Source organism: Gopherus evgoodei, chromosome 6, assembly GCF_007399415.2.
Source record: "Gopherus evgoodei ecotype Sinaloan lineage chromosome 6, rGopEvg1_v1.p, whole genome shotgun sequence".
Taxonomy (NCBI): Eukaryota; Metazoa; Chordata; order Testudines; family Testudinidae; genus Gopherus; species Gopherus evgoodei.
This window is the reverse complement of record NC_044327.1, coordinates 94,461,918-94,476,415: the sequence shown is the minus strand read 5'-3', so window position 1 is coordinate 94,476,415 and position 14,498 is coordinate 94,461,918. Positions and strand designations below refer to the sequence as shown.

The 14,498-nt window shown below is 40.5% G+C and overlaps 1 protein-coding gene and 1 long non-coding RNA gene across 3 annotated transcripts in view; one reads left to right on the top strand and one right to left on the bottom strand.

Moving 5' to 3' along the window:
- Window positions 1–6,842, top strand: part of NLN (neurolysin) — a 48,305-nt gene extending 41,463 nt beyond the window's left edge. For both annotated transcript variants that reach the window (XM_030566823.1, XM_030566824.1), the window contains exons 10-12: window positions 683–884; window positions 1,475–1,661; window positions 6,587–6,842. In XM_030566823.1, the coding sequence (XP_030422683.1) occupies window positions 683–884; window positions 1,475–1,661; window positions 6,587–6,639 (442 nt within the window). In that variant the 3' untranslated portion in view covers window positions 6,640–6,842. The remainder of the gene's footprint in view (window positions 1–682; window positions 885–1,474; window positions 1,662–6,586) is intronic.
- LOC115653467 overlaps window positions 1–14,498 on the bottom strand; it is a 49,419-nt gene that overhangs the window by 27,554 nt on the left and 7,367 nt on the right. The window lies entirely within an intron of this gene.

Here is a 14,498-nt window from a genome sequence, read left to right as displayed (position 1 = left end):
CAGGTCCTCTAAACAGTGTCCTTCAGTAAAGAAGGGGAAGTGAGGGCCTGGTATTATTAATCTAAAAAGCAAGGGGGAAATGATACTAACTTTTTGTATCATACAACCGCAATAAGGAAGGGGGACGTGAATATTTTGGACTTCATGTTTAGTGACTCACTTTTAATTATGACAATTTTTCTAACTGTATTAACTAACAGTTTAATTAAGAGACTCATTTTGTTTTAAAATCACATTGCTAAAACAGCAAACCTGGTTCTTTATTCTTAAATCCGCTCAAATGTTGGTAACAAAAGGTAATGCTTCACAGAATGGGATTTGTCTTTCATACTATAATTGTCCTGTCTCAGATTAAGTAAAATTAACTTTTAGAAGCAGCAGAGTTACTACTTTTGATTTCAATAATATACTATATAAATAAAAAAGAGGCTTGCAAATGCTGCTCTAAATATTAAAATGAGGGGATTTAGAAGTACTTTTTCTTTGTGCTCTCAGTAGAATCCTAAGCACAGTGACTTTTATAAAGGTCATAGGACACTATCTTATTGTGGTTTTTCTAATAAAAGAAAGATGGTCCCTTCCTCATATAAAATCATAGAGGGAAACAGCTCTCTTCACCATGTTACTTGTGGAAGATAGGCCTATTGCGTAAGGATGGCTTTTGGTATCTTTTCTTGCTCAGAGAAGGGAAGTATGGGCATGCAGCATGCTTTGGTCTCCAACCTGGCTGCCTACGCTCTGATGGCAGCAGAATGATGTCTGTAGGTGCTCTGGTCACCAACTTCACAGAACCAATATCAGATCGTCCATCATTGCTGCGACACGATGAAGTGAAGACTTACTTCCATGAGTTTGGTCACGTAATGCACCAGATATGTGCACAGGTAAGTAATGCTCTTATTTCATTAAAATATCTTAATTCTTTCTTCAGTCTCTCAAAACGGTGGTGGGGGAAGGGGTATGCCTGTTCGATGGGTGTATGGTTTCCTTAAGGTAAGTATTTAAGAGCTTCACAGTAACTTTTCACAGTTGATACCTTGTTTTGAGTTTTTGTGTACAAGCCCTGCAGTAAATACAACTTGTGGAAAATGTTCATGTTACAGCAAATACTTTCCCCTCTGCACAGCCTGAGCAACGGGGATTGAGCAATGAGCGGCTCCACGAGGAAGGAACCCTTCCATAGGCAACAGAGCTGTTTTGGGGCTGATGCTGCAATTGTTGCTTTTGATAGTACCTGCAATGTGTTAGGAACTGTTCCCTCTGTTTTAAAATTTGAGACTATTTTAACATTGATCTTTCTTGTAATATAGCTGTTTATAATTCTGCCCTATTTTTACATCATCACAGTTTTGGCACCTTACATAGGTTGACATTTTACTAGATATCTTACCTAATCTCATTTGTATTTTAATTTAATATAATGGAGGGTTTTGTTTGTGTTTTTGTTTGTTTGCTTGTTTTTTGTTTTTGTTAGACCGATTTTGCTAGATTTAGTGGAACTAATGTGGAAACAGACTTTGTAGAAGTTCCTTCACAAATGTTTGAGAACTGGGTATGGGAAAAAGAACCTCTTCAGCAAATGTCAAAACATTATAAAGATGGGAGCCATGTTGCAGATGCTCTTCTTGAGAAGCTTGCTGCCTCTAGAATGGCCAATACAGGTATCTTTTTTCTTTTACATACAAAAAGCATTCATGAAATGGTAGGAAAGACATAGGGCAATATCCTGCGTAATAGAGAACAGACATATGCCTTAGACAGTGGTCTCTTCTTCCTTCACTGTGTATCCACCTCCCCCATGGCTGCTACTGAGAGGTAAGTGGCCCTTTATAGATGAAAGGCCCATTAGCTTATACCTTGGAAATGAGTGCTTAAAATGCTGAGATTTACTGTAAAAATGTCTGATATCTTAATTGTGTTCAAACTGTGAGAAAAATAAAATTTAAAAAGATGGAGCTTGTAACAGCAACTCCTTTCAACAGCCTTTCCAATCTTTTTTTAATTATTCATTTCAGCTAAGAGGAAGGACAATTAATGCACCAGAAAACACTGAACCAACGGCTGCATCAGCATTTCAACTCAAAAAACAATGTTAAATGTTTTCATTTTTGAAAATATATTAATTCTGATGGGGGCTTATGAAAAGGGCTCCTAGAGAGTATTTTAATATCAAAAATATACCCCCCTAGGTGCCTACATTTCTGTCTCTGGGTATACACTCATCTCATGCCTAAGGCCCAGTGGGTCCTCAAACTAATCATTCCCTGCCTCTCTCACCTGTGGGGCCCGATCTGGTAGGTGTACTTGAAGCATGCCTACTGGTTTGAGCCTCACAAAAAATGGAGGAGGACATGGTTGTGTTAATGCAAACCTCCCTTATATAACCTTTAACCTAATAGTTAGAGCACTCACTCAGGGTATGGAAGGCCCAGGTTCAAATCTTCCTCCTCTGCTTGATGGGGACAGGGATTTAAACCCAAGTCTTCCACTTCTCAGGTGGATCCTCTGGGCTCTGAGGTGGGTCTCGATCTTTCCTGGTGAAGCTCTTCCATTTTTTACATATAAATATTCAGCAGGCCAGAGAGAGAGTGAGAATGATTCTATAGCCCAGCAGTTAGGGCACTAACATGAGATGTAGAAAATTCAAGTCTCTGTTCCACTGAGCTAAAGTTATAAGGATGTTACCCTTCCCCCCCTTTTTACACTGAAGAGTTTCAATGCCTAACTCGAGGAGAGGGTTTGTGGCTGTGAATATTGAGAGGAAGGAGGCACCTGCTTCTGGCCTGGAGTTAGGTGCCTAACTCCCTTTGAGGAGGGGGGCTTAGGCTTCACCTCTCTCCTTGTGAGTACCTTAATTAGCTCCCTGTTCAACATGCTGGCTTTTGTTAATCCTATTTGTAGGCACCTGATTTTCCCCATGCATTGTATAGAGACCCTGGGCACCTAACTCAGTGCTGTGGATTCCACTAGACTGTGGGGCACCAATGGTGAGCTGGAGCTGGTTCGCAAGAACCGGTTGTTAAATTTAGAAGCCGGTGTAGAACCGGTTATTAAAGGGGCTGGCAGGTGGGCAAACTCCTGTCCACGGGCCACATCCAGCCCGCAGGACTGTCCTGTCTTCGGCCTGCCTGAGCTCCCAGCTGGGGAGGCTCCCTCGGCCCCAGTCCCTGCCCCCGCCTTGCAGAGCCACAGCGTGCCGCGCCGCTGGTGCCAGAACTCTGGGCAGCTCTGCAACTCCTGCCATCTTTGAGCAGCATGGTAGGGGGGCTGGGCCAGGGCTGGGAGGATGGGTTGGATAAGAGGCAGGAAGCGGTTGGAGGGGGCGGAGGTTCTGGGGGGGGCCGTCAGGAGATGGGGAACGGGGTGGGGTTGGGTAGCTGTGGGAGTCTCGGGGGTCTGTTGGGGTGGTGGTGAATGGGGTCGGGGCAGTTGGGACAGGGAGCGGGGCGAGTTGTGTAGGGGGTGGGGTCCTGGGGGGCAGTTAGGGTGGGGGCTTGGGTGGGGGTGGTCAGGAGACAAGGAGCAGGGGGGGTTGATGGGTTGCGAGTTCTGAGGGGGGCAGTTGGGGGCAGGACATGGGTGGGGGTCGGATGTGGGGGGGTGGAGAGACAGGCACGAGCGGCTCGTACTCACTGCGCGGTTCCCTACTGGGCCTTTGGTGGCACTTCAGCAGTGGGGGGGGTCTTCACTTGCGCGCACACACACACACACACATACATCGTGCCGCCGAGGACCCAGTAGGGAACTGGTTATTAGGATTTTGGGAGCTCATAACCGTGGGGCATCTAATAGTTACATATTGCAACACTGAATCTACGTCCCATTTATGGATTTAGCCCCTTAGGTCTTCCCTTTTCTATTCCGTGTGCGCTCTCTCTGCATAGGCACAATCCATTTTCTGAGAGCCTCTGAAAGATGGCTTAGAGTTTTAACTATTCAAAATTTCCCCAAATTGCTCTGTGATTTCTGTTTCTCCCTATGCATTAAAGTACCATTTTATTTAAGTCTTTTTTTTCCCCCTGGAGTTTTTTCTCTTTATATGAGAGGCTTAAAAATAATTTGTCTTTTCAATTATCGTGCCACTATAAAATGGATATTCACTGGGCTTCAGCTACATAGGTTCTTGGTGCTTTTCTTTAGTCTGAAGCCTTCTGGAAACTTTCTTTCTGAGGAAGAGGAGAAAAAGTTATTTCACTACAGTCTGTGACCTTTTATCTTTGTTCAGCTGCTCATATAACTTTTTAAGAGGGATCTACTATGTGTAAACTACTTGGGGAAGGTTTTTTTTTCCTTAAAGTAACCTCATCTCCAAATCAGATCTGTTTAACCTGTTGTCCTTTCTCGTTGCATTCTTTGGAGGCATAATAGAGTTTCCCTGATGGGACCAACAACCCTCCATAAATAAATATCAGATACTCTAGTAAGATTAAATCTTTTCTTATTTCAAACAAAAACAGCCATCCCCAGGTGCCCAATTAGTTTTTTTACTACAGAAGCAATTTCAAATAAGATCTCCAAATTATTTCAATTTCAGAAATTCATGAAAGGAAGGCAGTTACTAGCATATCACAAGACTGGGGTTTTTAGAACTTCAGCTTACCTCTTCCTGTCAGAATGAAACTGAGGTTTCTCTTCCTGCATAAGCAACTATCACATTAACCACTTGAGCGTTAGAAACTGTATTTTTAATGATCACTCATACTCTTCTTAACTCTGTAGCTTTATTATTGTCAGACTCCTCAATCCCTACAGGTTTTATTGAGGAATCTCTTCTCTCTCAAGAACTGGGAGATGTGATTACCTACCTGTATGATGTAGTGAAATATTTGTTCCACTGATACCACAGATTTTTTTTTCCAAATTACTCTTTACTCTCCAAAGAATAAAGGCTCGATTCTGTATTAGACTTCCGGAGACTAACTCAAGCAGTAAAATATAAGCAACACTTTCAGTATGTTCGTTCTTCAATACGTTATTCAGACAGTGCACCTGGTCAGTGAGGGTAGCCTCAATACACTTCCCAGAGTTTTTAAAGAGAGATGTTAAAAATTCAGAGGCAAATTCTTCCCTCCTTTTCCCTCCATTAGAATAGAAGACCCAAAACACAGCAGAATTGCTATGGTTCTGCTGCATGGGGGAAAGCCATACAGGAGCTTCCAGATGTATCTGGATCATAGGCCTAAATCCACAATTAAGGGCAGACATGGCTGCTCTGAGTCAAACCATGAGAGGTTTGGAAATAATTTTTTCTCCTGCTGTCTCAACCTATCTTGGAATCCCGGTGGAAAGACCATTTACTCAAGCTTTTCTCAGAGAAAGAGCTTTAAAGATGGTAAAGAAACAGCAGTATTAACCGTAGTAGTCCAACTACTACAGCCAGTTTTTTTGATGTGTTAGAGACCATGTGATGGGAAATGAAGCTAAGGGATGAAACAACAGCATAGAGACCTGTAGAGTTCCCAAAAGATGCTCATCAAACCTTAGAATTCAACCAATCAACAGAACCTTCACTTAGTCCTTCAGCACAGCTATCAAGAAGTTGTATAGTCTTATCAACAGACAACCTATTAGTGATGTATTATTTATGACAAACAAGGAAGCACCTTATCCTAATTTTTCTTTTGTCAGGAAACCAAATAGATCTAGGAACCCTGCATGCAAAGAAACATCTTCCCATTGGCATTCATATCTCAGGGTCCTAAAATGCTATAACTGACTTAAACTAACTGCGAATGGGAACTAGTACTGAAGATGACTTCATGTTTTAACATTCCCCTCGCCTTTCTTGCTCAGGTAGTTCTGATAACTAGTTGCTTCAGGAGTTACTGGCTAATTCTGTTAAAGGTGTCCACTTAAATGAAGCAATGTTGGTGCTTGGCTGTTGTTGCATCATATTTCAGCCGTCGGTTAAAATAACAATACTCTTAATATTACTTGTGATGTTGTCAGTGCTGTAACAAATCCATGTGCTTTAGGCATCAGACTCTTATGGAAAAGCCCCCTGAACTTGGGTTTCGACAGGGAATAAGTCTTTGTTACCCAACGTATTTAAAATTAATGTTAAGGTCTATGTGTTTGTGTTCTGATAATGATTTAGGATAATATAGATCCTTATTATCCCCCAATACTGCAAATAGGGATTCCTTCAGTTGGAAGCTGATAGCCAAGGATTTTGAATTAGGAGAGTGTGGACTTAAGGTTCCCTTGATGTGTCTGGCAGTCTTCTGAGATAACCCATCCACCCTGAATTTTGGCAAAGCACTGTATGCATGCTGCCTCTTGGGGAACATCTTACAGAACATGATCAAATGGAAGGATTGTGACTACATAAACGCTATAAGGCCACATGGGAGAGGTTTCTTCTTCAGGAATTGATGGAGGCCCCCGCAGACTTGAGCCCATTCTGGCCACATAGCCTTGGTTGTCTCTAGGATACACCCCAGGCTTTTGCCCTTAGTATTAAGGGAGACTGAGAAGAGAGGCAGCTCCTACCATGATCAGCAAGCTGTCTTTCCTTTATTTGTTATTGATTTGGAGAATTGCACAAACATTAAATATTAACATTCTGATTTACTTTTTCTGTCAGGCTGGAATGAAATACAGAAACCTTATCCTGAAACCTGGAGGATCTTTGGATGAGATGGATATACTTCAAAATTTCTTACAGTGTAAACCAAACCAGAAAGCTTTCCTACTGAGTAAGGGATTGAATATTCAATAAAGCAACTGATCGTTTGGAATGGTACATCAGCAAGGTGGGCATCTTGAAATCTCAGTGCAAGGCCGGCTCCAGGCACCAGCATCCCAAGCAGGTGCTTGGGGCGGCAATCTGTGTGTTTTTGCCCCCAAGCAGCATGCCGAATTGCTGCCGCGGATGGTGGGGGTAGTCCATGTGCCGGTAGGGCAGCTCATGCGGTTCTGCGGTGGTGGCAATTCGGGGGCAGCTTCTATGTTCCGCTGTCCGTGGCGGCGCAGTTCTGTCTTCCGGCTGAAGACAGAAGCTGCCGCCGAATTGCCGCCGCTGCGGAAACGCGCGAGCTGCCCTAACAGCACACGGACTGCTCCCGCCATCCGCAGCAGCAATTTGGCACGCTGCTTGGGGCAGCAGAAACATTGAGACAGGGCCAGCTCTACTGTATTTCATGCCTTTCTAAGACAATGTATCACACAAGGGAAAATCAGTCACTTTTAGATTTTTTTTTTTTTAATTATTATTGTATAAACAAACAATTTGATTTTAAGTCTCACAGGGATATAAAACATAACACAGTGTAGAAACACATTCTAAGATACTGTGTTGAAATTTGTATAGTGATTTTATTTGTGAATTGTTATGAAATTATAAAAATCTAGAAAAAATACTGACTTGTATTTCTTAGAAGAGACATGGTTGAATTATTCTTTGTGAATTAATTTAAAAATGAGAAAAAAATACATTCCCCAAAATTAAATAATTGATTCATTTTTATTCTACAGTTTCTTTTATTGTACTGACAGCTCACTAACATCTACTGTCTAAATTAAACTCTCTTTACTATGACTTGGGTTTATCTTGCTTCCAGGCAGAAGATCCAAGATTCAGACTTGGGAGAGGTCTTTTGGTCCTGAATGTGTTATTGGATGAGAGATTTGCACTGATGACACCTTCATCTTTTATTTTTATATTAAACTATCATCATGTACTATGTAATTGAAGAACTTCTTTCCTAATTTCAGTTGTGTCTCCTGGGTTGGGTGAAACAGGTGAAGAAGCTAAGATCCTTGCAATTCTATCCTTATCTTCTATTTTTGTTGATATAAAGCTTATTCTAGGTCACCATCCATCTCCTTTTCATTCTTTCATACCACTACTGGTGGTCACTAGAAAGCAACACTTCTACAATTATAATAATTTCAGTTGTTCTTGAAGTCTTTCATGATATTTAGAAAAAAACAATTTGTCTAAGGTAAATTTTAATAGATGGTGAAAATCAATCCAAGAATGGTATCCATGTGCCCTGAATCTTATTAGTAATTCTTTCCAAGGTGGCAACTTGGAGACGTTCCAAGAAGTCACATAATTTAATTATTTTATATGTTGATGGAGAGCGTGACTGTAAGTCCATGCAATGGATTGCATTGCAGTTTCCTCCAATAGAAAATAACTACTTATGCAATTACCCAAATAAAACCATAGGCACAGAGGCACTCATTCTTGGACTATATAGAGGCATCACCCTTAATTTCCTGTTGTCCATTCCCAGCTTTTGGCAAACAGAGGCTAGGGACATGCAGAACATGGTGTTGCATCCCTGCTTATCCTGGCTAATAGCCATTGATGGACCTATCCTCCATGAACTTATCTAGTTCTTTTTTGAACACTGTTACAATTTTGGCCTTCACAAAATCCCCTGGCAAACAGTTCCACATGTTGTCTGAGCATTCTGTGAATAAGTACTTCCTTTTGTTTGTTTTAAACCTGATGCCTATTGATTTCATTGGGGTGACCCCTAGTTCTTGTGTTATGTGAAGGGGTAAATAACACTTCCTTATTCATTTTCTCTATACTAATCAAGATTTTATAGACCTCTGTCTTATGCCCTCTTAATCGTCTTTTTTCCAAGCTGGAAAGTCCCAGTCTTTTTAATCTTTCTTCAGATAGAAGCTGTTTCATATCCCTATTCATTTTTGTTGCCCTTCTGTGTACCTTTTCCAATTCCAATACATCATTTTTGAGACAGAGTGACCAGATCTGCATGCAGTATTCAGGATGTGGTCATACCATGGATTTATATGGAGGCATTATATTTTATGTTTTATTTTCTATCCCTTTCTGAATGTTTCCTAGCATTCTGATAGCTTTTATGACTACCATTGCACATTAAGCTGATACCGTCAGAGAACTATCCACAGTGACTCCAAGATATCTGTCTTGAGTAGTAACAACTGTTAGACCCCATCATTTTGTATGTATTGCTTGGATTAAGTTTTCCAATGTGCAATACTTTGCATTTATCAACGTTGAATTTCATCTGCCATTTTGTTGCCCAGTCCACCAGTTTTATGAGCTCCCTTTTTAACTCTTTGCAATCTGCTTTGGACTTAACTATCTTGAGTTCCTTTATATCATCTGCAAATTTTGCCACCTCACTGTTTACCGCTTTTTCCAGATCATTTATGAATATGTTGAACAGCACGGGTCCCAGTTCAGAACCTTGGGGGACACCACTATTTAACTCTCTCCATTCTGAAAATTGACCATTTATTCCTACCCTTTGTTTCCTATCTTTTAACCAGTTACTGATCCATGAGAGGACTTGCTCTGTTATCCCATGATTGCTTACTTTGCTTAAGAGCCTTTGGTGAGGGATCTTGTCAAAGGCTTTCTGAAAATGAAGTACACCATATCCACTGGATTCCTCTTGTCAACATGTTTGTTGATCCCCTCAAAGAGTTCCTCATCAATCTATTAGAATGATTTCCCTTTACAAAAGTCACATTGACTCTTCCCCAACAAATCATGTTCATCTATGTATTTGATAATTCTGCTCATTACTATAGTTTCAACCAGTTTGCCAGGTACTGAAGCTGGGATTGCCTCTGGAGCCTTTTTTAAATGATGTCACATTAGCTATCTTCCAGTCATCTGGCATAGAAGCTGATTTAAGTAGTAAGTTACATAGTTGTTAGTTGTGCAATTTCATGTTTGAGTTCCTTCAGAACTCTTTGGTGAATACCATCTTGTCCTGGTGACTTATTACTGTTTAATTTTTCAGTTTGTTCCAAAACTTCCTCTAATTACATCTCTGTCTGGGGCAGTTCCTCAGATTTGTCACCTAAAAAGAATGGCTCAGGTGTGGGAATCCCCCTCACATCCTCTGCAGTGAAGACTGATGCAAAGAATTAATTTAGTTTTTCTGCTATGGCCTTGTTTTCCTTGAGTGCTCCTTTAGCACCTTGATTGTCCAGTGGCTTCACTGATTGTTTAGTAGGCTTCCGGTAAGTAGACCTGTACGTGATCTGCGGGCCAAGAAGATGTTAAATGGAGGGACACAGATCAGTGATGCAAATGGACCTTATGCCCCTTCATAGGAACTACAGTAACTGCTTCAAGAAAGGAATTTCTGACATTGTAACTGAAGATTTTAAAATATCCATCTTCATAATCAGTGCATCAACCTACCAATAAAGAGAGATAGTTAAGACTCACAATCCATTTTTATAGTGTGTGACAGGAAAAACGGCTCTGTTGCTTGGGTATATCACGCTGCCGTTGTTGTACCATTTGTTTTATAAAATAAAGCTTCCGATTGTGTAGTCATTATGTAATGCGAATGTAATTTTCTTAAATGATGATTTTACTGTTTATTAAGTTTTTATGTATACTGATATTTGTATCATCACAAGTTACATTTCTCAATTAAAAAAAAAACTTTCAAATGAGCAGTTGGAGTTTGTGATGTTACCTTTGTTCCCTGTTGGCAAACATGATTCTGGGATGCATTAACAGGTGTGTTGCAAACAAGACACGAGAAGTCATTCTTCCGCTTTACTCTGCGCTGGTTAGGCCTCAACTGGAATATTGTGTCCAGTTCTGGGCACCGCATTTCAGGAAAGATGTGGAGAAATTGGAGAGGGTCCAGAGAAGAGCAACAAGAATGATTAAAGGTCTTGAGAACATGACCTATGAAGGAAGGCTGAAGGAATTGGGTTTGTTTAGTTTGGAAAAGAGAAGACTGAGAGGGGACATGATAGCAGTTTTCAGGTATCTGAAAGGGTGTCATCAGGAGGAGGGAGAAAACTTGTTCACCTTAGCCTCCAATGACAGAACAAGAAGCAACGGGCTTAAACTGCAGCAAGGGAGATTTAGGCTGGACATTAGGAAAAAGTTCCTAACTGTCAGGGTAGTCAAACACTGGAATAGATTGCCTAGGGAAGTTGTGGAATCTCCATCGCTGGAGATATTTAAGAGTAGGTTAGATAAATGTCTATCGGGGATGGTCTAGACAGTATTTGGTCCTGCCATGAGGGCAGGGGACTGGACTCAATGACCTCTCGAGGTCCCTTCCAGTCCTAGAGTCTATGAGTCCTGCCCAGTCCCCAGCATTTCATTACAACTCTGTGTAGCTCAGCAGCAGGAAAAAAATTACTTTTGCAAGCCAGTTCTCTTTTGAATCATTTGTCTGGGTGCAGGTAAAATGCTTACTGCTTTAATGATCTTGAATGTGGTTGTGTGGTTAATAAATGGAATTGGAGCTATAACTAACAATATATTCCTTCATTCTAAAAAGGCAAAATGAATATTGTCAACTGAGTCAATGTATCTCTTAAGCCTACAAGTAAAAAATAGTTTTATGTCTAAGAGGGGACAATTTGTCCCTATTAAAAAAAACCACCCCACAATTTGGAACAATATTGTTCAGTGTTCAAGAGAAATCCAGGAGTGGAATAATAGAAAGATGTATGAAGAGTGAAGGGTATGTCTGCACTTCAAGCTGGGTCTGTAATTCGCAACTTGAGGAGACGTATCCAGACAGGCTGTGATCATACTGAAAATACAAGTGTAGTTGTAACAGTGTTAGCCTCCCTTAGGATGTTTCTGCATCTGGAGAGCCCCATCAGCCCCTTACATCACCATGGCTACATTGTATTTTTACTGTATAAGCCTCCTCAGAGTTAATGTGCATATTCTCATGGAACTGGGAATAACACTTCCAGTTCAAAGCATAGTCATACCCTAAGAGGTACACTGCCAAAGCGGTGCACAGTGTTTTAGCCACATAACTCCCTGCTAAAATCTGTCAATACCACATATGTTTCTATTCCCTCCCTCTCTCCAGTTTTTGGGAGCGAGATCGGAATCTTTCCTCTCTCTGCATCTTCGCTTGGCAGGTTTGTTTTTTTTCCTCTCCCTTTCTGTGTGGGGAAAGCTATTTCATCCCACATGATGAAGGGGGCTGTCTGGCCAGTAAAATGAAAATGTTATGGTATCATGCAGAGGCAAATTAAGTAGAGCCTAGATCCATCATATTTTCAGCTTCCTCTCATTCCCTCGAAAGATCCACTTTAATTTGCCATTAGCTTCACATAAATGAACATGTTTAAAACAATGCCACTGGAAAATATAACACAATTTGTGACATAAACCAGATTGTTAATTTTAATCAGTAAATAGGGTTAGCCAATCATCAATCTTGTTTCTTGCACAATTCTATTAAAATCTATTGTACCAATGTTCGTTAGACAAGAAACAATTATGATGACTATGATCATTTATAAGAGCAGTCATTGCAATGAAAAATGAGTCACAGGGCCAATGTCTCCAGCTTTCAGCCTTAGAACACGAAGTACTTTTTAGGGAACTGTGATCTAAGGGCTGAGAGGTAAGTCAAGTGGGGAGTGTTAAAGGGGCTTTCCAGAAGCTGAGTGGGTTGCATGGGGAATGGTGAGAACAGAGAGGAAGCTGGCAGCGAGGATGTGGTGGGTGGGAGTTAGATGTCTGGAAGTGTTGGGGAGTAAACTAACTACTGGGAGGGGTTAGAGACTGACTAGATGTCAGTGGCAAAAGAGGTTAAAGTGAGAGGGAGGGAACCAACAGCTGAGAGGAGGAAGTTGGACTGGGGTGTTTTTGTGAGGGTTGTAGAAAGGTCAAGATGAATGTTAGGGTGGAGACAGCAGGAAGGAATAGGAGATGTGGACAACTATACATACCCAGTACCTTAGTGCAATTTACTGATCGTGTTTGAGTGCTCTAAGAAAAATATACAGTTTAGCTGGTGTGTGTGTACACACATATGGGTATATAGAGATCATTGTCTTAAGTCAACTGCAAAAGATAGTGCTAAAGAGCCTGAGAGTATACATCAACATGTTTAAATGCTTCCGCTTGGACATCATCTTCTGATGACAACATATTCTCTATAAATATTGTTGATGCTAGCTCTTGTGTGTAAAGAAAAACTCTGCTATGGGGGACTTCAATTTGGGAGATATACACTGGCAGTCTTGAGCAGCCAATAGTAAAACTTCATTAGTTTCTAAAAATTATGTATGATTTTCTTAACAGAAGAGGTCATTGCTTAGGTATCAGTGATCATAATCTGATTACATTCAATATGGGCAAATGGAGGACAGTCTCAACCAGAAATGATATAGGCTTAGTGCTTCAAAGGGCCAATTTCCCTAACCTGAGGAAAATTATAGCAGAATTAATTGGGGGGCGGGTGGGATTTAGAAAGAAAAATGTGAATGAAAATTGGGAACTCTTTAAAAAGAGTTTATTAGATGGCCAAAAAGCTACAAATCCACAGTCAAGAAAAAGGATAACTTTGGCTGTTTCAGTGGTGAAGTGAATACTGCAATTAGAAATTAAAAAGAAATACAGAACAAGTGGTAAACAATGGAAAATAGATAGCAACTATATACATTAGAAGTGCAGAAAATTGGTAAGGGAAGCTAAAGATGTCAGGGAAAAATCCATGGTTGGCAGGTCAGAGGGCAATAGCAAGTCTTAAGTATACTACAAGCGAAAGAAATCTGAGCAGTGGTTTAGGTTCAATACTAGATGGAGGAGTCAGTGTTAATAATTGTGCAGAAGTGTATGATCTGTTCTGTATTTAGAAAGTATCAGGACGATGTCCTTGTATCACATGCGGATGATGAAATACTTTCCATTCCATTAGTAACTGAGGAGGCTATTAGACAACATCTACTAGAGACAAACATTTTTAAATCAGCAGGCCTGGATAACTTGCAACAAAGAGTCCTAAAAAAGTTGGCTGAGGAGACCTCTGGCCTGCTGATGTTCATTTTTAATAAATCTTGGACTACCAGAGAAATTCCAAGAGACTGGAAGAGTGCTAAAGTTGTGTCAATATTCAAAAAGGGCAAAGAGGGGAAGACCTGGTTAATTATAGGCTGGTCAACCTGACATCAGTCCTAGGCAAAACAATGGAATAGCGGGTCCAGGATTCAACAGATAAAGAATTAAAAGACAGGAATATAATTAATGTCAGTCAATATGAAAAAAAACTTGTCAAACCAACTTGATTTCATTCTTTGTTGATATGAGTTCAGTTGATAAAGGTAACTGTAGATATTCTATACTTAGACTTTTGTAAGGCATTTGATTTAGTACTGTACAACATTGTGCCTTAAAAATTATCATAACATAATATTAATAGACCACACATTAAATGGATTAAGAACTGGCTAGTGGACAGATCGCAGAAAGTAGTTGTCAATGATGAATCATCAGCTTGATATTTCTAGAGGAGTTCTGCACAGATTGGCACTAGGCATAATACTATTCAACATTTTCATCAATGATCTGGAAGTAAACATAAAATCACTGCTGATAAAATCAGCAGATGACACAAAGATTGGAAGAGTGGTAAATAATGCTGAGGACAAGGCAATCAGACAGAATGATCCAAATTGCTTGATAAACTGGGTAAAAAATGGCAGGTTTTAGAGTAGCAGCAGACTAACAGTAGTTAGTCTGTATCTGCCAAAAGAAC